Below are 24,019 nucleotides of genomic sequence, written 5' to 3' on the forward strand. Positions count from 1 at the left end.
TTAACAAGGCAACATATAAAGGCAATATTGCAAAGGATACATGCAACACATAAGATATACAGAGGTACATATAGTTAGTGGGACTACAACTACAAACATTAAATAATATCATAAAAAGAATAGCACAGAAAGACTTACAGATATTATGTATCAGTATCTTCAGAGCCTTTTTGTTAGAAGAGAAACGAATAGTTCAATTTCTTTCTCAAAGACAAAAAATAATTTTTTTTTTGCATTTGTGTATATGAAAGTTTTGCTATAAACAATATAAAATTTATTATAAAAGGTTGCCGTATTGCTTTTCATTGCTAAAAGGAAATTCTGCCAGAATAAACTGAAACCTTGATATATATAATCATTAATAAATGTAGATACATCCTGCCAAAATTGTTTTACAAAAGTACAGTGCCAAAACAAATGTAATATTGTTTCTGTATGAGTCTCACAGAAGGTACAGTTAGGATCAATGTCATTTTGAAACCTCTTCATGTAATACTTAATGGGGTAGAATCTATGAATGAGCTGAAACCGGTAAAAACTGACGTATGGAATAGACACTATATCTTCACTATACGAATAGCTCTGTTGTTACATGTAGAAGCAGACCTTACCTACTAGATAGTCACCATGATACCAGATATAATATCTGTGCCGAGAGAAATTATGTTTATAAATTAGGGCCAATGACAAGAAGGCCTACCGGTGAAAAGCAGAGAGCTTTACAGGTACTTTGTCGATCATAATTACAAACCAACATAAAGTTAAGAAGTAAAGGCACCAAACATAGTAAATCCAACCTAAAAGTGTTCCAGGTGCATGGTGTTGCTGCTGAAAGTGAATGAAAAACATGGCTGACCATAACAAAGTGTAAACACTGTTGCACCCTCAGCAGTGCCATTGGTGTTAATTTTAAATAAAAGGATGGCCTTTTAAATGCTAACAACTGACATAAATAGCCATGTTACTAAGTAACTGTGTACCTGTCTAAATACATCAGTTGGTAATCATCAAGAGTCAGTCAGTGTTGTAGGTTATATTTCCTAATGTTTTGGCATTTTTAACAATAACTTCTGTACAGAGAAGATTCTTTATTGTCACCAGCTAACAAATTTTTACATCAATTTACATGCAGAACAGGTTTTACTATATGATCGTATGTGTTTTAATTGAAATACATGCAAATATACTTTTTGTTGCCTTTTAGGTTATGGTTTCCCATTTATAATGTGTGCTTCCATGGGCGCTGACATTGTTGTATGATATAATTCAGCTGCTACTCTCGAAGTTGGGGTACATTTTTCTCAGCGCTCACAAGTAGGAAATCCGTATGTGGCCGTATGAAAGAGGTCTACGTAGGTGCTTCTGCTGTCAGGAATATATAACATGTTCCTGCAGTATGTAGAAGAGTAAGAAGATGTGGGAGGTGCGGGATGAACAGCTGTAAAAGAGAGGAGTGTGAAGAAGAGCAGGAGCAAGGAAAGTGCCTACAATGTGCACGAAATCATCATGACCCTGCAGCACAATGTCTGAGACGAATAAAAGAAATTAAAGTGAGTCAAATTTAAGTGGAAGTGGGTCTGTTGTATGCCAAAGCTACCAAGATAATGGAAAGAAAGGAGGAACAAGTGGAAAAGAAACAGGAGCAAATAAGGTATGTAGAGGATCAGAATGTGGTCTGCATGGACAAGAAGCGATTTCTGGTATTTATTGCCATTGCGGTAAATTGTGCCATTGAAATAAAGAGCAAGTCAGAAAGGATTAAGATGGTGTTGGATCCTGCAAGCAGATTCTTGGACATTGTGGACATAACAGGAGAAGAAATAGACATTACACTGAGGGAAGGGTTTACATCAACTCAGACAATTAAGTCTGAGTCATAAAACTGACAATGTATTGAACGGGAATCCTTTGGGTGGTCTCTGTAAGTTGTTTGCACTGGGGAAAGTATTTTATACAGTAGGTGGCGGTAATGCAACAAGTTGGATGCCAACCGCCATCAAACCTCAAAGAAGAAGAAGAAAGTGGGCGTGTGGTGTAAACTGTGAGGCTGCAGGCGGATAGACCCTTCTCCCTTTCCTCGTGGGTTAGCGTCGCATGAAAGACACACAACAGTCATGGCTGCTGTCGGCTTCAGTGGAGAGTGGTGTATTTTCACCTGCGACAAGAAACTCATAGCAGTTGACAGCAAACAGGCAAGGTTTGAATCACTTGAAACGTTTCCCTTGTAGTTTATGAATTGTGTAGAGCAGGTAAGGTTGTATCCGCGGGCTAGCGGTGTAGCTAGCTAGTCTTTGGCCATCCACCACAGGGTTTGCCAAGTGGGGACGCGCGCGTGGGGAAATGTCACATTTATTTGGTGATGCTGTGGCTCTCTCGTCTTTACATCATCACATGTTTGGTGCAGTCTTAGTTAAGAGGTAGAAAGAGTATCGTCACTTCTGATACCCACCGCGTGCAAAAGTACCGGGACTAGACTTCAGGATCGTTAAGTTACAAGAACGATTTCTTGTAATCAGTATCAGCTTTATTGCCAGGTATGTGTACACATTCAAGGAATTTGACTCAGGATTGTACATTGCTCATGATGTGCTTACTCGTACAAAAATACAATATCACAATAATAAAATAAAATCAGACTTCAGAATAGACAACACGAATATACACACTATGAACACAAACAATATAGACATAATGACAAATAGTGCAGTGAGCAGAATGCAAAGGATGCAGGAGTATGTACATGTCGGAGGTGGGTGTGATATACAGGTACATATACATGCATACATGTACACAGTGCAATCAAGCACAGTGCAAAGCATGCTGGAATAAATAAGTACAAGTATTTTGAGCAGGAGTAATGACTTGAGGTAGGTGGATTTGGTATACAGTATATACAATATGACAATATGAACAGCTCTGAAATAGAGAATGATGGTAGTAAACATGTGGCTGATTAAAGACAGAGTTACTGGGTTATTGCACAGCTGCGCACATGGTGCTAGCAGACAGGGTCAACCGGTCGACATGCACATAATCAATAACTTCGGTTTAGGCACACACTCGGTGGTGGTTGTGGTGAGGGTAACTGGCTTCGGGGGGCTGTAAAGAGTAACATAGCTAGCCAGTCAGCTAGCTGGCAGTATCAAAGTAAACACGGGTCCTGGAATTGCTGTTCCGGTCCTGAAACTGCAGCCTCCGGTACTGCAGCTACATGCTACCTGCTGTCATGGTAACGTTACGGGACACAGCGAGTCATGTAACGATCGGCTGTTTCATATCTTCTGTTTCTTTAACGGCCACGTATGAGCGAGAAAACAGCTGAATCTAATTACAGACAATCTGTGACAGTCTGTACAGTCTGAGAGTCCTTTCAGGTGTTCACTGATGCAGAAATACTTTTTATTATCATGCTGCATTACTCAATATTGAAATGAATCCATGTCAGAAACATTTAGAGTTTTAAGTAAAGTAGCCTAATTAATGTCAATTAATTGTTATTATCACAACACATCAGTGAAGAGGAAATTTGATTCATTTTAAGATTTGCTGCTGTCTTTATTCTAATGTGCTTCATCTGGATGATTGACAGATATAGATTTATTGATTAGACATGTTTTTGATATTTATTTTGGATAAATTGGTATGTTAATCGAGTAATAGGCAACTTTTCATTCTTTAGAATAAACAAAATTAGTCGTTAGATTAATCGACTTGAAAAATAATCGATATGTACGGCCCTATCCCATTGGCTCCCACATAACTTGAACCCTGCTCACTCTCACCCATCCTCTTTGCTCTTGAAAAGTGTGTAACTTTGTTGCAGTGTAGTTTCAGTTTAATTCAAATGTGAGAGTGCATTGTTGCGATCTCTTGAATGATTTGTTAAATGTGTTCTGATTTGTGAATGCTTAAACTTCATGCCTTTTGATGTGGCTATAAAAAGGCTATGTGGCTGGGGGTGCATCAGCCCAGTCAAGATGTAGAAGGGGAGTGCGTTGCCTAAAAAGTCTGGGAACTGCTGAAATTTGGTAAATGGACATGGCTTAAATTGTGAATTGTCTGATTGACTGCTGAAAAGATTGGTCGGTCAATTGATTTGCACCTGTTTTGATAATTGATTTACCCTTTTCAGTCAAAGACACGAAGGCTGCGAAAAGTCAAAAAAAATCTCCTTTCCTAAAAAAGAGGACAGGAAAAGAGGACAGCGGGGCCCAGAGAATCCGACTGCTCTTTTCAAGGCGACATAATTATGCGACGACGGATGTTACTGACGTGACCTGCCGTGATGAAATTACAATGTTCATAAGATGGACTACAAAAAGTGCGTCTTTGACACTGCGCCCCGTGTTGTGGGATTTACACATTACTGTTTTAAGAGCAGCGAAGAAGAACTGTGTCAGAGTTCACGGAGCTAACCAGTAAATAGATTCCTATTTCTAATAAATTCCGTGGTATCGGATCGGTGCCTGGACTCCAGTACTCGCCGATACCGATGCCAGCATTTTCAGCAGTATTGGAGGCATTTTTGATACTGGTATCGGAATCGGAGCAACTCTACTTATAATATACTACTACTAGTAAAGTCAACAGCGATAGTATGTTTTTAAAGGGAAAATATTAATAAGATAAAATAACCGAAATAACCAACATGGTAAACTGACGTTCGTTAAAGGCTCTGAATTTTGGTTTTTATTACTTTTCAATTAATTGTCCAGCCCCACTTTAATATAAAACTAAGGAACGCATCAAATCCTTGCATTTGAGAAGCTGGAACCATAGAATTTTTCACACTTTCGCTCAATAAATGACTTCAAAATATCAAAACTGTTGCTGATCAATTTTGTTTTGTTGGCTAATGGATCCACTGACTGATCGTCTCGGCTAACTGAGAGAAAAGAAATTGATGGCAAATTGAATCACAATATTACCATGATTAGGCCAATACAATCAATGTTGCCAGAGTTGAGTAACAAAAAGTTGCCCCTTCAGAGCCTGGAATTCATCCAGTTTTCATAGATAACGATAATAAGAATAAAGATTCTTGTAGGTGGAAGTTGCCCAAATGATCACAGCCCGCCTAAAACAATTTTTGCCTGTCCAATTAAATAAAAAGTTTCGCAGCTGGGCGGAAAACTGCCCAGTCTCACCACACCGAGTGGTGTGGAGCCAATCCCAACTGACATCGGGCGAAAGGCGGGGTACACCCTGGACAGGTCGCCAGTCCATCGCAGGGCCACACATAGACAAACAACCACTCACGCTCACACCTAAGGGCAATTTAGGGTCACCAATTAACCTAGCCTGCATGTCTTTGGATGGTGGGAGGAAGCCGGAGCACCCGGAGAGAACCCACGCAGACACGGGGTGAACATGCAAACTCCACACAAAAAGGCAACCGGGGTTTGAACCCACAATCTTCTTGCTGTGAGGCGACAGTGCTAATGTCATTGAAGTGACATGAAAAGAAATGAATAACTGAGCTCATGCTAGGTGGATGGTTAAAAATAGAAAGTCATTTTAAAGTCATGCAGCAACGTGCAGGAACTCCTCCAAACTGAAAACATTATGTACTTTATTGCAGAGAACCATTCGTGTTTGACTGCAGTGCTGCTGAGAAGAAGCCAAAGAATGTGAAGGATGACAACAGGTAAAAATAAACGTCGGCCTCCTTATGTAATTTCATTTTAATTTTCAGTTTTGGAAAACTGAAGTAATATTTGAGGTGAATGAAAGTGCTGTCTCTTAACCAATAGCAGGCTCAACATGACTTCTTCAGGAGCTGTAAAGAAGTGTCTATCCTGCAACTTATTAAAAAAATTTGTTGCATACTTATACTTCGTGGATACCTTGTTTGTAAGCCTTCCAATAATCAGCACCATACTGTTTCATTTATTTCTGAAGATGATGTGTCTTTAGGTAGGTCGGGAGTTAAAAAGGGGTGAGGGGATTTCTGACGGAATGACCTGTACAAAAAGGAAAGGTTTAAAAAAAAAAAAAAAAAAAAAAAGTTTAGCGAAATCCCCAGTTTATTCTCTCTAAAATAGGATGAGAACAGATCTGAAACATGGAAATATTAAGAGTATATTTGTGATATGAATACAAATTGAAATTTTAACAGCTGTAGCTTGTCTCCTCGGTTGTCAGTGATGGCAGTACCTCGGAGGAAACAGGAAGTGATAAAATCCTTGCCTTTACCGTGTCTCCATCTGGAAAGCTGGTGGCGCTGACTGATGACAACAAGAGGCTGGTCCTGTTTCACTGTGAGCCTTCATGGCAGTGTATCAGCATCAGGTAACTTAAACTCATGTATTGGACAGATATTGATGCAAGGTGAATGCAATGACAGGGGTGTGGGTGTGTGTGTGTGTGTGTGTGTGTGTGTGTGTGTGTGTGTGTTAAACAGGTGGGTGGTGAGGAGGTGCACCTCCCTGCACTTCACCCAGGCTGAGGACAAGCTGCTTGTGGCTGACAAATCAGGAGATGTGTACTGCTTCTCAGTGGTGGAGCCGCAGAGGGAGGGCGAGCTGAAGATGGGCCACCTGTCTATGTTGCTGGCTGTAGTAAGGAACTGGGCAAAACTATCAATACTGTAGTCTGGAGAATTGAAAACAATATGTGTGATTATGTTATGGTGCTTTCATACCAAAAGTGAAGCGAGCGTTCGGGGCGGAGATCTTTGCATGGACTTTGTATTTACATAGTCCATGCAAAGATGCGTAGAGCCGAGATTTCGTTTACCTTAGTTGTTGGGCGGCGTGAGTTGAATATTTTCTACTCAAGTGAGAAATTCGCATGACGCTGAGTATAGCCTATCAGTGATGAGTTTGTCCGTATGTCACCGAGTCGTGAAGAGAGGCCCAGGCAGAGCGGGCGATTGAAAATCTGCTGGCCGGCTGAGAGCTGCTAAACTTGGGGGAGAGGAGCAGGCAGCAGTGCTGCAACCTTTGGACAAATAAACCCCTGTAGTTGGTCGGATTCTGCTCTGACAACTACGCCATTTACTCACGGGAGGAGCTCGGAGTAAACTGCTTTTATTAAATTAGCTTTTTACCTTAGTTTTTGGGATTTCACTTCACTGGAGCTTCTCAGCAGCTTCCGTGCACCTCCGGTTCCAGTGTTGTTGTTAGCGTCATTAGCTCTGTCAGACTACGACTTCATATTTATATAAAAACCGGAAAAAACTGGACATTACTGGGAGATAGGAAAGTGAGGAGGTTGAACTACCTGGTGAGTTCAGAAAACATATGTATGTAACTTTATTCCAGCTGTCGTCATACTTTACTGTGACCAAGTTAGCATTGCATAGCCCTGGGGCGAGAAAGCACAAGACTATGGGAGAGGGAAGACATGGAGTTAGTAACATGCGTTAATGGGATAAGAATGCATACAGATGGAGAGGAGTAGAGAGGAGGACGGTTGGTACAGGACTCAACTGAGCCAGCCCTAACTATAAGCTAAATATACTTTGGCAGCTGTTAATACACCTTGGCGGCCCGCTAAAAATGCAGCTAACAATGATTTTAGTACTTGAAGCTTCTATAGATTATTTCAACGGTTCATCGATGTGTCGTTTTAGAAGTACTTTTGCTTTACAAAAGAATTTCCAAAGCATTAGATATACCTTGGAACACAGTGAAGACCGTCATCAAGTGAAGAAAATATGGCACAACTGTGCCGTTACCAAGAACTGGACGTCTCTCCAAAATTGATGGAAAGACTAGAAGAAAACTGGTCAGGGAGGCTTCCACGAGGCCTACAGCAACAATAAAGGAACAGCAGGAATTTCTGGAAAGTATTGTCTGTGTGGTACATGTGACAACTATCTCCCGTATTCTTCATATGAATGGGCTATGGGGTAAGGTGGGCAAGACGGAAGCCTTTTCTTACAAAGAAAAACATCCAAGTACGGCTGAAGTTTGCAAAAACAAACAAGTCCCCCAAAAGCATGTGGGAAAATGTGTTATGGTCTGATGAAACCAAGGTAGAAGTTTTTGGCTATAATTCCAAAAGGTATGTTTGGCGCAAAAACAACACTGCACATCACCCAAGGAACAGCATACCCACAGTGAAGTCAACCGGTCGAGGCAGATGGCCGCCCACCCTGAGCCATGGTTCTGCTCGAGGTTTCTGCCTCTTAAAGGAAGTTTTTCCTTGCCTCTGTCTCCTAGTGCTGCTCTTGGTGGGAACTGTTGGGCTTCTGTAAATATCATCACAGAGTACGGTCTAGACCTGCTCTTTTATGAAAAGCGCTGTGAGATAACTGTTGTTGTGATTTGGCGCTATATAAATAAAATTTAATTGAAATTGAATTGAATTGAATTGAAGCATGGTGGTGGCAGCATCATGCTTTGGGGCTGTTTTTCTTCAGCTGGAACCAGGGCCTTAGTCAGGGTGGAGGGAGTTATGAACAGTTCCAAATACCAGGCAATTTTGGCACAAAAATTAGTGTTAGAAAGCTGAAGATGAAGAGGAAGTTCACCTTTCAGCACGACCCAAAGCACACATCCGAATCCACAAAAGCATGGCTTCACCAGAGGAAGATTAATGTTCTGGAATGGCCCAGCCAGAGCCCAGACCTGAATCCAATTGAACATCTGTGGGGTGATCTGAAGAGGGCTGTGCACAGGCAATGACATCGCAGGGCCCCCCTTACAACTGCTTGCAGTTCTGTTTTTTTTTTTTTTTTTCCCCAACCTATTTCTAAGCACAAGAATGAACCTTCAAGCTCTATGAAATTGAGATGAAATTTTCATCTGCTTGAGCTAAGTACTGTCAAATTCTGATTTTCAAGTACTACCTGGATGTTTCAAATAGGGCTACAACTAATGATTATTTTCATTGTTGAATCACCTGTTTATTTTCTTGATTCATTGATTAGTTGTTTGGTCTATAGAGGAGGAAAGAAACTGGAAAATATTCACATTTAAGAAGCTTTGTCTTTAAAAATGCAAACAAAAAATAGTTAGTGATTAATTTAACAGTCAGCAAATAATCAAATAATCATTGCAACTCTAGTTTCAGATCACACTTTACCACATGTCATTCCCTCATACGGATCCTCTCATGAACTTGGACTCACCATTGGCTCTTCTAATGTACTACTTTTGTGGAGTTGAGTGACAGTGAATGCCCCCTTCTGCTGTCCTTTAGACCATGTCGCCTGATGACAAGTACATCATCACAGCTGACCGTGATGAGAAGATTAGAGTGAGCCTCCTGAACTCTCCATACAACATCCAGTCCTTCTGCCTGGGACATAAACAGTGAGTTACTGAACCCAAAAGGGGAAATAAACACTGTATATACTAACAGTTTCACTACAGTACTGCAGTTCACAAATTAAAGTGAAGAACAGTCTGTATGTGTGCTCATTGAGGTTTCCCAGGATACCCAAAGTTTGATTTTATAATTACTGTTTTCTCTCAGGTTTGTCAGTGCTCTGCTGGTCCCATCAGGTCATCCAAACTGGCTGCTGTCTGGATCAGGGGTACGTGTGCGTTTACCAAAGTTACATTAACACACATATGCACACAGGCCACTTATCAATATTCTGAGCTGCATGTTCTCCATTTTAGTCTACAGTAAATTAAGATTTGGGTGGAGATGTGGCTTCACATCTAGTCCAACATCTAGGTTTTCAGAATCAGCTGTAAAAGAGCATGTAGCTGCTACTCTGTCACAAAATCTAATCCAACAGAGACGATACAGAAACTATAAACTTTCAGCAAGTTGTTGATTGTTGGCAGATGTTTTATTCTCTGCTCAGGAACTGCAAAGTTTTCTAGTAAGACCAGCTAATGTATAGAAAAATGAGGTAATTTCCACTTCTTCATACAACTGTACAAAACCCCTGTAAATATAGCTGTGTTGTTACCACATCTTCTCTGTTCTTTGTTTTCGTTTGAGTTGGTAGAGATAAAAATCTCACATCAACAAATTCTTCAAGTCAGATTAAGAAAACAAGGCTACAAATGAAACTTGCATGAACCTCAAACCATAAAAATTAATTTACTGGGGCAAACGTTTGTATTTCAGTTCAGCAAAGATCTACTGAACTACACAGAAACTTTGACGTAAACTTTGGTATAATATCAAAGCTGACTCAGAGTTTTAGTGTGATGTGTTTGTCAGGATGGGACCATTAAGCTGTGGGAGTATGAGACTGGCCATAAGCTGCAGAGCTGGGACCTTAACGACCTTGAAAAGACACCGAGCTCTGAGGCTGACAAACAGAAGGTAAGCACAGCGTAGGGCTGCACAATAAATCAAAATATCCATATTGCAGAAGCTGCAGTTTTTTGATGAAGGTAAAATGTGTGCATACAGCTAATAATAATTGTAATTATACAATTATAATGAAGTGCTGTAGAGCTACAGAGGTGCCCCGGGCCACAGATCCTGTACTCCAGATGTTTGTGTGGTACTGACCCCAACAGATATCGTATCATCGTGATTTATTCAGTGAAAATCATAATTGTTACGAAAATGGTCATTCCCATATCAAGAATCATCGCAAATTGTAAAATAAAAAAACAACAAATAATCAGTCAGATTTTTATTGTGTTTTACCCTACAACACTGTAAAAACAATGAACTGGCTCTATAGACTTGGTGATCCCCGTACTTTTGATCTGGTGCTACCATGAGGTTGACACTTTTGGCTTTTATTGAAATATCTCAGCAACTGTTGCATGGACTGCATGATATTTGCTTCAGGTATGGTGTCCAGAGGATTTTTCCTCTATGTAATGAACAACTTCAGAGATTTGTTTTTAATGGAGCGCCAGCTGGGGATAACCTGAACAGTTCTAAATCTCTAAAAGAAATAGTGTTAATGGTGCAAGAACCATCATGTAAATAGAGCATTAGTCAGTCACTTTTCCTGTCAGTGGCAGCTCCAGAAACGTGTCCATGAGTCCGCAAGTCTGTGCCTATTGCCGATGGCTTTTTAATTTGAACAGACTATACACAACTATTAATTATAAGGCGATATAGACAACCGAACTTCCTTTCCAATTCATCCGATCCGCTTTCTGGCTCTAGTCAGCGTCACACTAATGCCACCTGGTGGCCAACTTTTTGCATTCATGGTTCAGATAAAATGTGGTTTCCTTAAATTGACAGATGATGGGAAGTCAGATTGTCACAGTATGTTCTTGTAGGTTTGTCAAAAAAAATAGAAAAGTGTATTGACTTTTCCTCTAGCGTCATCATCAGGTTGACATTGATGGTGAATGTCTCAACAGCTATTGGAAGGATTGCCATACAATTTGACACACATTGATGTTCCCCCTCAGGATGAATAATGATGACAATGGTGATCCTCTGACTCTTGTCTAGTGCCATCATCATCAATACTTTGACCTAAACTGTATACTGTGTATTATGCTAATTAGCAATTAGCTTTATTTAGCTCAAAGCTATGCTATGCTTTACTGAGCACTAATTCTCTCAACATACACTCACCTAAAGGATTATTAGGAACACCTGTTCAATTTCTCATTAATGCAATTATCTAATCAACCAATCACATGGCAGTTGCTTCAATGCATTTAGGGGTGTGGTCCTGGTCAAGACAATCTCCTGAACTCCAAACTGAATGTCAGAATGGGAAAGAAAGGTGATTTAAGCAATTTTGAGCGTGGCATGGTTGTTGGTGCCAGACGGGCCGGTCTGAGTATTTCACAATCTGCTCAGTTACTGGGATTTTCACGCACAACCATTTCTAGGGTTTACAAAGAATGGTGTGAAGAGGGAAAAACATCCCGTATGCGGCAGTCCTGTGGGTGAAAATGCCTTGTTGATGCTAGAGGTCAGAGGAGAATGGGCCGACTGATTCAAGCTGATAGAAGAGCAACTTTGACTGAAATAACCACTCATTACGACCGAGGTATGCAGCAAAGCATTTGTGAAGCCACAACACGCACAACCTTGAGGCGGATGGGCTACAACAGCAGAAGAGCCCACCGGGTACCACTCATCTCCACTACAAATAGGAAAAAGAGGTTACAATTTGCAAGAGCTCACCAAAATTGGACAGTTGAAGACTGGAAAAATGTTGCCTGGTCTGATGAGTCTCTATTTCTGTTGAGACATTCAGATGGTAGAGTCAGAATTTGGCGTAAACAGAATGAGAACATGGATCCATCATGCCTTGTTACCACTGTGCAGGCTGGTGGTGGTGGTGTAATGGTGTGGGGGATGTTTTCTTGGCACACTTTAGGCCCCTTAGTGCCAATTGGGCATGGTTTAAATGCCACGGCCTACCTGAGCATTGTTTCTGACCATGTCCATCCCTTTATGGCCACCATGTACCATCCTCTGATGGCTACTTCCAGCAGGATAATGCACCGTGTCACAAAGCTCCAATCATTTCAAACTGGTTTCTTGAACATGACAATGAGTTCACTGTACTAAAATGGCCCCCACAGTCACCAGATCTCAACCCAATAGAGCATCTTTGGGATGTGGTGGAACGGGAGCTTCGTGCCCTGGATGTGCATCCCACAAATCTCCATCAACTGCAAGATGCTATCCTATCAATATGGGCCAACATTTCTAAAGAATGCTTTCAGCACCTTGTTGAATCAATGCCACGTAGAATTAAGGCAGTTCTGAAGGCGAAAGGGGGTCAAACACAGTATTAGTATGGTGTTCCTAATAATCCTTTAGGTGAGTGTACATAGGGCATGTGAGTATGTGCTTTCATGTTCTGTAGGGTCTGACCAAAACAAATTCAAAGGCTGATTCAGGTTTTTATTGGTCAAAATCTTTAAATCTGGAATTCTGTACTCAAGTAATTCAGTGTTGCACCAAAGTTATATCCTTTTGACAGAGTAAATCATCCATCCATCCACCATCTTCCATGGCAACAGCAGCGCGTGTGGATGCAGCAACCAGTAGCTTCCTTAATTTTTGCTACATTTTTGTTTTTAAAGTTTTTTTTCTCCTTTTCTTTACATAAAAATGTCTAACCATGATCACCTATGACATAAATACATTAATCAATATTGGAAAAGAGAGTGCGGGGACTGGACTGAGTGCAGCGGATCTGGAAACGATAACTAGTAACGGCATCTCCCGACAACACAAGAGCTAGAGGAAACCTCTGAGAACGAAGGGAGGAAAGCAAGCGGGGAGGAGGACTGTGTATCTACATAAATAATGCCTGGTGCTCAAAAGCAGCTAAAGTGCATGGACAATGTTTACCAGATGTGGAATTCTCCAATGTTTTTGTCGTCCTCCAGATGCGAATTCAGAAAATGCACTACAGCAACTGTACAAGGTCATCAGCAGTCACATGACAAAACAACCTGACTGAATCAAACAAATCTCAGAACAGTATTTTACCAGCATGTCCACATCCCCACCAGAGGAACAAACATGCAGGACCACGTCAACACCAATATTCCTGGCAGCTACAAAGCCCTCCCCCGTCCCCATTTTGGTTTATCAGACCATATTTCTCTGCTTCTTCAGATCACTTACACCCAGCTGATTATAGCAGCTCTGCAGGACTGTTTTGGGAGCACGGACTGGAGTATTTTCAGAAGCTTCGGCTGGATGGTGTTAAAAGCACTTGAGAAATCAAAAGACATGATTCTCACAGTGCTGCCGGGCTTCTCCAGGTGTGCGAGGGCACGATGCTGCTGGAAGATGACACTGTCCTCCACTCCGATGTTGGGCCTGTAGGCAAACTGCAGCGGGTCCATGGAGGGGCCCACTGTGGAGCGGAGGTGTTGCAGGAACAGTCTCTCCAGCGTCTTCATCAGGTGTGATGTAAGAGCCACCGGCCTGTAGCTGTTGGGGTCTTTAGGGTGCGGTGTTTTTGGCACCGGTACCACACAGGAGGTCTTCCACAGCTGTGGTACCACTCCCAGCTTCAGGCCCCCTAATGTCTCTCTGCTCCAGCTGTCTGTTTAGCTTCCTCTTGAAATTGTCCAAAATAACAGCAGAGTCCAGGATGTTTGGTGTCAGCCAACTCTCAGAGAAGATCAGTACGCAGCTGTCCCTGTACTCTCGCTGGTGTCGTGTTAGCGCTGAGAGCTCGTCTGTCTTATTAGAAATGGACCTGAGGTTACCCATAGTGACAGAGGGGACAGCAGGTCTAAAGCGCCTTTTCTTCTCTTGAAGTTTCTTTCCAGCACGACATCCTCGGTGGATCTTGCGCAACAGCTCCGGGGGTATCACCTGTCTGTCTCTGGGGATCTCCACTGCGCTCCGCAGCGCTAACAGCTGATCCCGAGTATAAACAATGCGTGTCCTAACTCCATCAGCCATAGTTCCATAAATGGGTAAAATAAAAAAGTGCAGTAATCCCAAAAGGTGGTGTAAGTCCAAGGAATCCAAATCGAGAAAAAATAAGAAAAAAGAGGAAAGGAGGAGCTGCTGCTCTCGTCAGCGCCGGATATCCACAGCAGATGTGAGGAGAGTCCTGCTGAGAGTGAATATGAGTAAATCAGCTGGGCCTGATAACTAAAAACCTGTGCCAATCTGCTAGTTGATGTTATTACTGACATTTTCAACAACTCACTGTCTCAGGAGAGGGTTCCCACCTGTTTCAAGACAGCCACCATCATTCCTGGACCTAAAAAGTCTGCAGTGTCCAGTCTGAACGACTACCGCCCTGTGGCTCTCACCCCCATTTTGATGAAGTGCTCTGAGAAACTGGTTCTTCAGCACATAAGAAACAACATCCCTCACAAGTTTGTTTTCAGAACTAACAGATGCACAGAGGATGCCATCTCCACTGCCCTCCACTCAGCCCTCACACACCTTGAGAAAAACAGCACCTACATCAGAATGCTGTTTGTGGATTTCAGCTCAGTATTCAACACAATCTCCCCATGAAACTGATCAACAAACTCAGCACTCTGGGTTTGAATATGACACTCTGCAACTGGGTATTGGACTTCCTCACAAACAGACCCCAGTCAGTTCACAGGCATGTGATTGGCAAAGGGCAAAAAAGCTGAATGCCAACGAACATCCTTGTTGATACTTGGAAAGGAATAAAACTTCACACACGTCAGTCTGTAGATGTCACTTCACTTGGCCAGCTCCTATAACCCTCAACAAAACCAAGGAGCTGATCATTGATTTCAGGAAAAAGGAGATAAGGACACACACTCCTGTCTACATCAGTGGAGCTGAGGTGGAGCAGGTGTGAACAGTTTCAGGTTCCTGGGAATCAGCATCACAGAGAAGCTGACATGGTCGTCTCACATCTCCACGCTGGTGAAGAAAGCTCAGAAATGACTGGAATTTTGAGGAAACACAATACTAACATGGGATGTACCCACCCAGCCACAGCCTGTTCACCCTGCTGCATTCTGGGAAGAGAGAGAGAAGTTTCTGCTGCCGCACCACCAGACTGCAGAGCAGCTCCCCCCCCCCCCCCCCAAGCTATCAGACTCTTAAACTCTAATTCATCCTCAGCACTGCTCCACTGATGATAGTTTATTTCTGTTTAATTCAATTCAATTTTATTTATATAGCGCCAAATCGTTATCTTGCAGCGCTTTTCATAAAAGAGCCCAATATATAAAGTTAAAGACTGCAATTAGTGCACACGTGCACCGTTCTATACCGAAACTGTCCGGTACGAATACATGTACCGTTACACCCCTAATAACTTATATTGTGACAAATAAATGTACCTACCTACCTATCATGCAACACTAACCGATTTGAAAGTGAAATACATAATAGTGTAACCTCAATTTCCAGACAGATTTAAAACATTTTAAAAGTATAAACTTGTTATTGAACAAGTATTTAAGCCTCCATTTTAAAAAATCTGCTTCCGACGGGAAGGATTGCAGGCCAGAGTATTCCGCCTCTGTACTGTGTTGTCAAAGTGATAAGATGTCATCAGAGTGACTGGTCCCCCTTCCTCTAGTCCAGGGGAGATGAATGCAGGGCTTCTTCCCCTGATTATTTGTGGGAGCATCAGCTGTGCTCAGTGTTAGCCTGTCAGCGGCTTGTAAATTGAAACCATCAGTCTCCAAAGCAACATAAAAGGACATGGCTCCAAACAAAATCACATTCAGGGTCATTGCTTTTCAAATTGAATAACATTTCCCACAAAATGATGAAGAAAATGTGATTTGTTATGGTTAATATTCTTTCTCTATCTTATAATTCCACATATATATACTTTCCTCCCTGGATCAAATGCCAACATACAGCAATAAACCTAAATCTTAAATAAATGTAATACTTTTAGAGATGTGCCTTTTGTAAGAAGGAAATGTATGAATTAAGTAAAATATTAGAAGGGATAAGGAAATTAGTAATATTGAGGGGGAAAGAATTAATGGACAGGTACAGGTGATGAACAGGTGTTATTTCTGTTTTTGTGGAAATGTCACTTTCCTTCTAGACATCAGCCCACAGAGGTTTGGTCTTTTCACATTACCTTGGAAACCAGTGCTCCTCATCACTGCAGTATGGCATTTACATTAATATTTTTTGTATAAGTTCAGTAAACATGTTAACATGCAGCTACACTGCCACAGTATTCCTTTCTTCCTTAAAAGGATCATTCCACACTGTTACAATTTGGGTGTTCTTTTAATGTCTGTGGCCATCATTTCTATTGATTATGACAGGACAGACTGAAAGATTACAGACTGCCTTCCAAGTTAAACCTTGTCCCTCCATGCTTACTGTAGGTGTGTAAGCACATAGCTTACACATGTCCTTTCTCATTATACAAAGTTATTTGTATAATGAGAAAGGACATGTGTAAGCACATAGCTTACACATGTCCTTTCTCATTATACAAAGTTATTTGTTCCATTGTTGGTAAAAATAACGTTGATTAAATGCAACTGTAAAGGTTTGAGATATTTAGACTGTAAGCAGGGCTTGTTGTCAGATCCTTCTGTAGAACTAAATATTAGCGCTCTTTCTAAATAACAACCAGTACAAGGACAGGCAGTGAAATATTTGTAAATTGTTTATTTGTAAAATGAGCAGTAAGAAACCTGTGATGACTCCACCACTCTGTCTATATTCTATTTCCCAGAAGCCAACTGTGTGCCGTATCACCAGCTCTGTTGATGCTCGCCATGTGGCTGTGCTGTGTGAAAGGTGGGTGTAACTCCTGTGTGTGTGATCAGTTCTTTGAGTCTGCAGGTGAAGGGGACAGACAGGACTCCTATTTGAGATCATAGAGACAGTGGTGTTCAGAACGCCTCCTGCGTGTTGCCTGTAGATATAGACACTATGAAGTGCAAATGAAAAGAGGATTAGTGGAATAGCATGAAACTCAGGTGTGCAGCCTGATGCAAACACAACATTCCTCGTATATCATGTACTGTATATCAGCCAAGATTCTTGTTACATAAACACACAACATAAGCAACAGTTGATTAATGGAAATCTATCTATCTAAGCTGCTGCACCTGATTTATTAACACAGACTGAACTCTGTAACAGAGCAAACTGGCTGAAGTGTAAGGTCTGACGGAGAAAAGGTCAGTTCCAGCTGACAGCCAGTAATTCCTTTTAAAGTGGGCTGTGATGCGTTTACAGAAATACAAATGAATCTACTCTTTCAATGTTTTGTGAGCAGATAACTAGGGTTGGGTATTTTTAAATTTTTTTTAATTCTATTTGTGGAATCCAGTTCTAATCAAATCTTGGTTCTAACCCGCTCGGTGACCTTCACCCTCTTCCTCCTTGCTCATCATCTCCTTCTAAATATGTCAGCAACAGGCAGAACGCTCTGATTCTGAAATGCTCGTTGTGGGAAATGCAGCCTGAAGTTGACGGAACAAAATGGGGTCACATAGAGCTGTGAAGAAGGTAGTAGAAGCACAAAAAGGAGAAATGAATAACAAGTAAATAATGTGGGGCAGGCTGCACGCTCTGCTGCTGAAACACGTCTGAGACACTTCCAGTGGACTTTGACGCGGGGCTATGGACGGATCAAAACCGTAGTGCAGCCGTAACGTGACGTAGCCGGAGTCAGTGGATTCCTGCTATAAGTAAATGTTTCGTCACGTTGGAGCTGCTTCCTCCCTCGCACCAAACCTCCTTACTGCAGGTAACACACTTTTATGGACTGTACAATACTCACTGCAGTTCAATCAGGAGCGCCACTGAAATATGCACCAAAGGGACGAACCGAGAAGCAGAATCGATACCCAACCCTATAGATAACATTTGGCTATTTAATATTTTATTTGCCAAGTGAGTATGTTGACATCAGTTCCTATTCTAGAATAAAGTTAGTTTTATTGTTGTCTTTGGAAATGTTTATTTAGGGCCCAGACATTTTTTCTGGAGTTGCTGTGAACAGGAACCCCACAGGAAGCTGTTTTTAGCTTGACATGACCGTGACAAGTGAGCTGGCTTAAAGCTATTTTTGCTTACGGTCGTAAAATTATTTTTTGATGTATAGGGGCACAAGGTCACCGCAGAGCTCACTGGGCTGTATACTGTACATGTAGGTGGTCCGACCCAAAGTAGGTCAGAGGCAAAGAGAAAGTCATGTGAAGCCATCCCTTCTTTCAAGTGTGAACATTTAGACTCCTGAATGTCCTGAAACACAGCTGATCATCTCAGTGGCTCAGACATCAGTTTGATGTTTCCTGTGTGTCCTCAGAGTGTCCACGGTTCAGTTTTTCGTTCTGGACCAGGAGGGTGAAGAGAAGCTCATTCCACACAGCAGGCTCTCCCTGCCCCACTGTCCGCTGGACATGACCTTTGACCCAGAAGATCGGCTGTGGGTTTTGATGGACTCCAGTGATGTACTGCTCCGAGTCTACACACACAGACAAGGCTCCTGGGAGGTACAGTGTGACACATTCATTCACATTTAGATACTGATTGTTTCATAAACACAAGCAGATGGAAAACAAAATAAATGTATATGAGCAGAGCAGCAACAGGAGCTCTGATTGGTCAGCTGAGAAGCTCTGACCTTGCACACAGCTCCACCACCTGTTCCAGCACATCTGGCCAATAAATAATATTGCAGTTCTGTATTAGAGCTGCACGAGGTGGAGAAAAAGTCATATTGCAAATATTGTGGACAATATTGCAATTTACAATTCAATTATAATGGAACAAATGGTACTATTAGTCTACTTGCTTAATTATCAAGGAATGCATGAAATACTGACATTTTGAAATGTGTATTTCTCAACTTGAACAAAGAAACAATATTTATAACAATAACTAGTAAAACAGAGGAGGTGGACAGAAGCATCTGTCTAATGAAGAGTGTCTATCCACAACCAGGAACTGTACACAAGTGTATTAAATAAAGAACACATAACAATAATATATTAAATACTACATTCATTAGAATTTCATATAATAGTATACTTTTACATTGGTCTGTAATTTGTTAATGCTAAGTACTAACTTGTCAATAATCATATTGTTCAACATTTGCTGTAGTTCGTCTTTTTTAACGTCCCGCCCCATCCGGGCTGTGATTGGTCGGTTAGTGAATAGTGAAACTTACAGGCACGTCGGCTTTATGAAAAGTTGAACAACAATACGTTAAAATGGCCAAAGCTTGCTAATATATTGTCCCTGTTTTCTGCTGTCTTACTGCTTCAACTGCTGCCGACGTCGCTCTGGCGAGTTTGACTATGTTTTGAATGATTAGCAGCGTGTCGGAGACGGGGTTACCGTAGGTTGTTGTCTTAAAGGTTACTGGCACACTGCTCATAAAACATTTTTCTCATTGCTCGTAGGCTTTTCTGTTTTTAGAGGCACAAAAACAGTAAAAAGTGTTTAACTAGTGCCGTAATAGCCACCCTGCATCACGTGGGTGTGTCTGCACCCGTTTGTTAGGGAGGTACACCACAGTGTTAGTCCAGCAGCTGAGTTTGTATAGTGAGGTACCTGTAGTTACTGAATTCCACACTTGAGAATCTGCTGGTACTTAGTTCTCCAGCAAAGCTAGGAGTCTCTCATTTCGGGCATAATGGACAACTGTCCTAAATTTAAAAGCACTGGGACATGAAAAGGGACTACACCAAATAAAAGATGATCAGGAGGAGGAGTGAGCGGAAGATTAAGGAGACCCAGTTGCAATGTCTGCAGTGGTGAGAGACAGGTGTAGTGCCTGGCCTTTTGCCAGTGTGGCCTTTTTCAGTATTTCAGGTGATCTCTTTAGAACTGCTCTCCTTTGTGTGCTGACTCCGCCTTGCCTGGGCTTTCCTGCTCGATCTAGTGTGAAGCTGAGAGCCCTGAACTGAACAGAGTGACTGAAGCCTTCAGGCCACACTGGCAGACACTGGAGGGTGAGTCTTCATCTCTCACACACACACACACACACACACACACACACACACACACACACACACACACACACACACACACACACCCCCCTCTTTTGGTCTCTTGTCAGTGCATCTTCTGCGTACTCCCTCTTTCATACTTGTTCCACTCGCTCCCTCTAGACAGAAATGACCTCCCATTCCACCCCCCCACCGAACATGTTGTGCAGCTGACATCAGTGTAATCTCTGTAATGATCTAATTAGTGCAGCATGTGACGCCGTAGATCACTGCATGCTGATGGAGAGATTGGCAGTGGGGGGGGGATATCTACTGCTTTGGTTCTCTCGCCTCTCTCGCAGACACTGTAGGTAACCCCATGTCCTCATCTACTGCTCTAACGCTTCTCAGAATTCACTGTTTAGTATGTTCAGACGATAACATTACTGCCGTGGCCCTTCCACACCTGTTGCAGTCTTGCTACTCTGACAAACTACCTTGTTTTGGTTTATTTGAAGATCTATATTATGAAGGATCCTCACCAGCCTGGTAACTAGACTTGGGAATTATCACAGTATACCAGGTATTTAGAAATCCCGATGGTCGACTTTCACTGCTGTCAAAAACACAGATGCTCCTCTTTCTGTTAAACTGGTATAGAGATGTTTTGTTCATCTAATGTGTAGTAAAGAAGTTGTCTTTATTATGAGTACAGTGAGATTATACCTTGTCATACAAGGAATTTGACTCAGGATTGTACATTTTGCATGTAGCGCCTACCAGAGGGGAGAAGTTGAAACAGGTTTTGTCCGGGGTGAGATGGATCAGCAGTGATGTTTCCTGCCCGTTTCCTGTCTCTGGAAATGTATAAGTCCTGAATGGAGGGCAGATTGGCACCGATGGTCTTTTCTGCAGTCCTGACTGTCCGTTGTAGTCTGCTCCTGTCCTTTTTGGTGGCAGATCCAAACCAGACAGTGATGGACGTGCAGCATTTTTAAAATGATGTTCTTTGCATGTTCTTTCCCATATTGTATTTTGACTTCACAATTAAATCAGCGCATCAGATATGCATGGATAATCTCTATTGTGTCAAAGTAAATATAAAGAACACGTTACAGTGTACCAAGTTGAAGTCCATCACAAACACCCACAGATCAGGGTGGAGTCCAATGCATCCAGGTTTTTCCAATCACATGAAGATAATTAGATACTGAAGTGGACAAACCAGTCTGTAATCTTACTGAAAACTAATATCAGGTTGGCTAATTAGGAGATGATGATGTGACATATCATGACGAATTGCCTATGTCAGGTGTTTTAACTTCTTTACTTTGACCCGAGCATGACCATCCTTCATGTCCACAAAAAATACAAGTAGTCATTGCCCTGTCTTCATCAGGCTACATGCTGTGACCAGTTGAATGGTTAGTTCAGTCACAGAGACACACTGTTGGCGCCAAAATTTACATTAAGACAGTGTGTGTTTGTGTATAGTATACACAGAACACAGACACACTTAACTGCTCTCTGTCAATTTAGTGCCCACAAAGTTCTCTATGTACTGTCCTCAGACCACTGCTCACAACCGGAGCTTGCTGCTCTGTGGTCTGTAATTAGCTGCTATCACCATTTGAAAGCCATACTGCGACAGCGGAGGAAAAAGAGTGCCTCTCCCATTTTTTACATACATGTGGTTACTTCTCAAAGATGATTAACAGTGTTTAGCCAGGATTCCTGTCCTGACCTTTTCCTCCTGCTGTTCTCATACACAGCCACCACAAGGACCAACAACCGATTCGAGCATCTTTACAAGGTGAGCTTTGACAATGTGACTGCATACCTGCAGAAGAAGCAGCAGAGAGTGGAGGAACAGCAGCTGAAGAGGAAGACAGTCCAGAGAGCAAATAGCAACAAGAAGGCCAAGAAAGAAATGTCAAAAGCTTTAATGGAAAAATCTACTTAAACAGCACTTTAACAAGGGCACTGTTATTTTCTTTGTTTCATTTTTTGAGTGAGGAATCTGAGTCGAATGTGTGCATTTAATGAAGCATGTGGAAAGTGTGGGTTTTGTCACACAGCCTGTGTTGATGGATTTCTTTGATTTTTAAAAATAAACTTTGCAACTAACATAAAACTGTGCCTTCTGTTTCCACCATCATTGCTGAATTAAACATGGCATTTGTGAATGTGCACCATATGTCCTTCTCACTTTCTCTTTGCTCTGTACTTGTTACTTTGACTTCCTGTGCATTACACCACAATTTTCTAACATTTCTTTCTTGTGCACAGAATTGATCCAGCATGTGGGAAAGTGATAGAGTACAGTGCACTCAAGAATCAGTAATGCAGACTGTTATTGTGACCCTCTGCCACTGTTGTTTTGTGCTTGTTGCTGATTCAAGTGTACAAATCATCAAATAAAATATTTCTTCTCGCCTCCATTTCACTGATCAGCACCTTGATCTGGCACTCAGGGTAATTTCTCTTTTTCACTGTTTTGCAAAAAGGGCTGCACATTTAGAAAAGATTTTAAATAATTGCTAATGCTGGTGAAATATGGGAATGGGGGGGGGGGGTCCTTCAACGGTTGAAACTCTGAGTATGGTATGTAATAAAAAGGGTTTGTGAGATTGAAACTAAGTTTTGAAGGCTTACATAATGTTTTTATGGCTGAAAGAAAAATTCACATCTGCAAATATATTGTATGATGTAAGGTTGAAATCAAGGGCAACTGGCCTATGTAGAAGATACTAGACGTTTTGTTCCTCATCAATAACTTCTTCAGTTCTGGCTCACTGGTCGGGAAACTCGGCTAATTAACCTTTGAGGGATCGTTGTCACAATGATCAATACCACTGGTTTGTTTGTGCTCTTGTCATTTTGGTCTTGGAGCCACCCAAGGCCAAGTCTGAATGACAATTGTTGGCATCCTCGATTGTTAAGCGACGGTTTCTCAACCTGGGTTTAAATGGCTTCTGTTACAGCCGCCGCTGGCTGCCTTAGAACAATAGTTGTGTTCTGGAGTTCTCTGAATGGTATGCAAATCCCAGCTGTGAGTCCCTGTTGAGGATTGGTTCCTCTGGACCTGGGACCGTCTGAGATTGGTTTGGCCGAAGATCCGACCGAACCTGCCAACCAGGACTCTCCAATCAACACCAGCTGGACTACAAATAGTTTGTGTCTCTGCAGTTTGAGGCGACTGTGAGCCAGTGATCAGTTTGCCTCGTTGTTGGATGCGTACCCCTGTTAATAGTGAATTTCTTGAGTGTTGGCATTTACCTGTTTCTGTTGGTTGCCTGCTTAAGCGGCTTCCGTCAGTTAGAACCCTTGTAAATCACATAGTGTGAGTGGCACTTCTTTGGTTTGAGCATTGTCTGTTTGGTTACTTTGCATTCTTGTAAAACATGTAGGTACTGACCTCCTTTTGTTCTTCAGTGTTTTTTGAGTAGAGAGCTGTCTTTGGACAATACCTCCTTTTGTTTCCTTTTTTTGTCAGTACCTATATAGCCTCCTTTTGTTGTGTTTTCTTGAGACAAATCATTTTATTAAACATTTGACTTTAACCTAAATTCAGTTGTCCTTTACCACCTTCATTTCAATCCCAAATAACTTGTTACTGCCCTACCCTAACGAGCTGGGTTGTAACACTTCCTTGACCCCTCTTTCAAACCGAAGTACCTACTTTTCAATTCCCACCACCCACTGGAGCATAAGCAAGGGGTCATCAGAACCTTGCACCACCGAGCTGACAACATACCAACAAGTGCCCAAGC

General features: G+C 41.8%; 1 protein-coding gene across 1 annotated transcript; it reads left to right on the forward strand.

The window, feature by feature from the left end:
• Positions 1–2,039: 2,039 nt before the first annotated feature.
• On the forward strand, positions 2,040–22,687 carry wdr4 (WD repeat domain 4). The gene is made up of 11 exons (XM_038719742.1): positions 2,040–2,197; positions 5,582–5,647; positions 6,145–6,291; positions 6,404–6,560; positions 9,151–9,263; positions 9,427–9,487; positions 10,132–10,236; positions 17,033–17,097; positions 18,617–18,803; positions 20,201–20,270; positions 22,019–22,687. Exons 1-11 carry the CDS (start codon positions 2,115–2,117, stop codon positions 22,207–22,209), a joined length of 1,245 nt encoding a protein of 414 aa, XP_038575670.1. The 5' UTR covers positions 2,040–2,114; the 3' UTR covers positions 22,210–22,687.
• The last annotated feature ends 1,332 nt before the right edge of the window (positions 22,688–24,019 follow it).

The sequence above is a fragment of the Micropterus salmoides genome, unplaced genomic scaffold, assembly GCF_014851395.1.
Source record: "Micropterus salmoides isolate LMB-PRFRI ecotype aquatic unplaced genomic scaffold, ASM1485139v1 Ms_hic_scaffold_15, whole genome shotgun sequence".
Classification (NCBI taxonomy): domain Eukaryota; kingdom Metazoa; phylum Chordata; class Actinopteri; order Centrarchiformes; family Centrarchidae; genus Micropterus; species Micropterus salmoides.

Excerpts from the sequence above, each read along its gene's own strand:
- wdr4 (XM_038719742.1), top strand. The coding sequence starts at position 2,115 with ATGGCTGCTGTCGGCTTCAGTGGAGAGTGGTGTATTTTCACCTGCGAC. Across the intron at positions 10,237-17,032 it reads CTGAGGCTGACAAACAGAAG|AAGCCAACTGTGTGCCGTAT; the intron begins GTAAGCACAGCG and ends TCTATTTCCCAG. Across the intron at positions 17,098-18,616 it reads GTGGCTGTGCTGTGTGAAAG|AGTGTCCACGGTTCAGTTTT; the intron begins GTGGGTGTAACT and ends GTGTGTCCTCAG.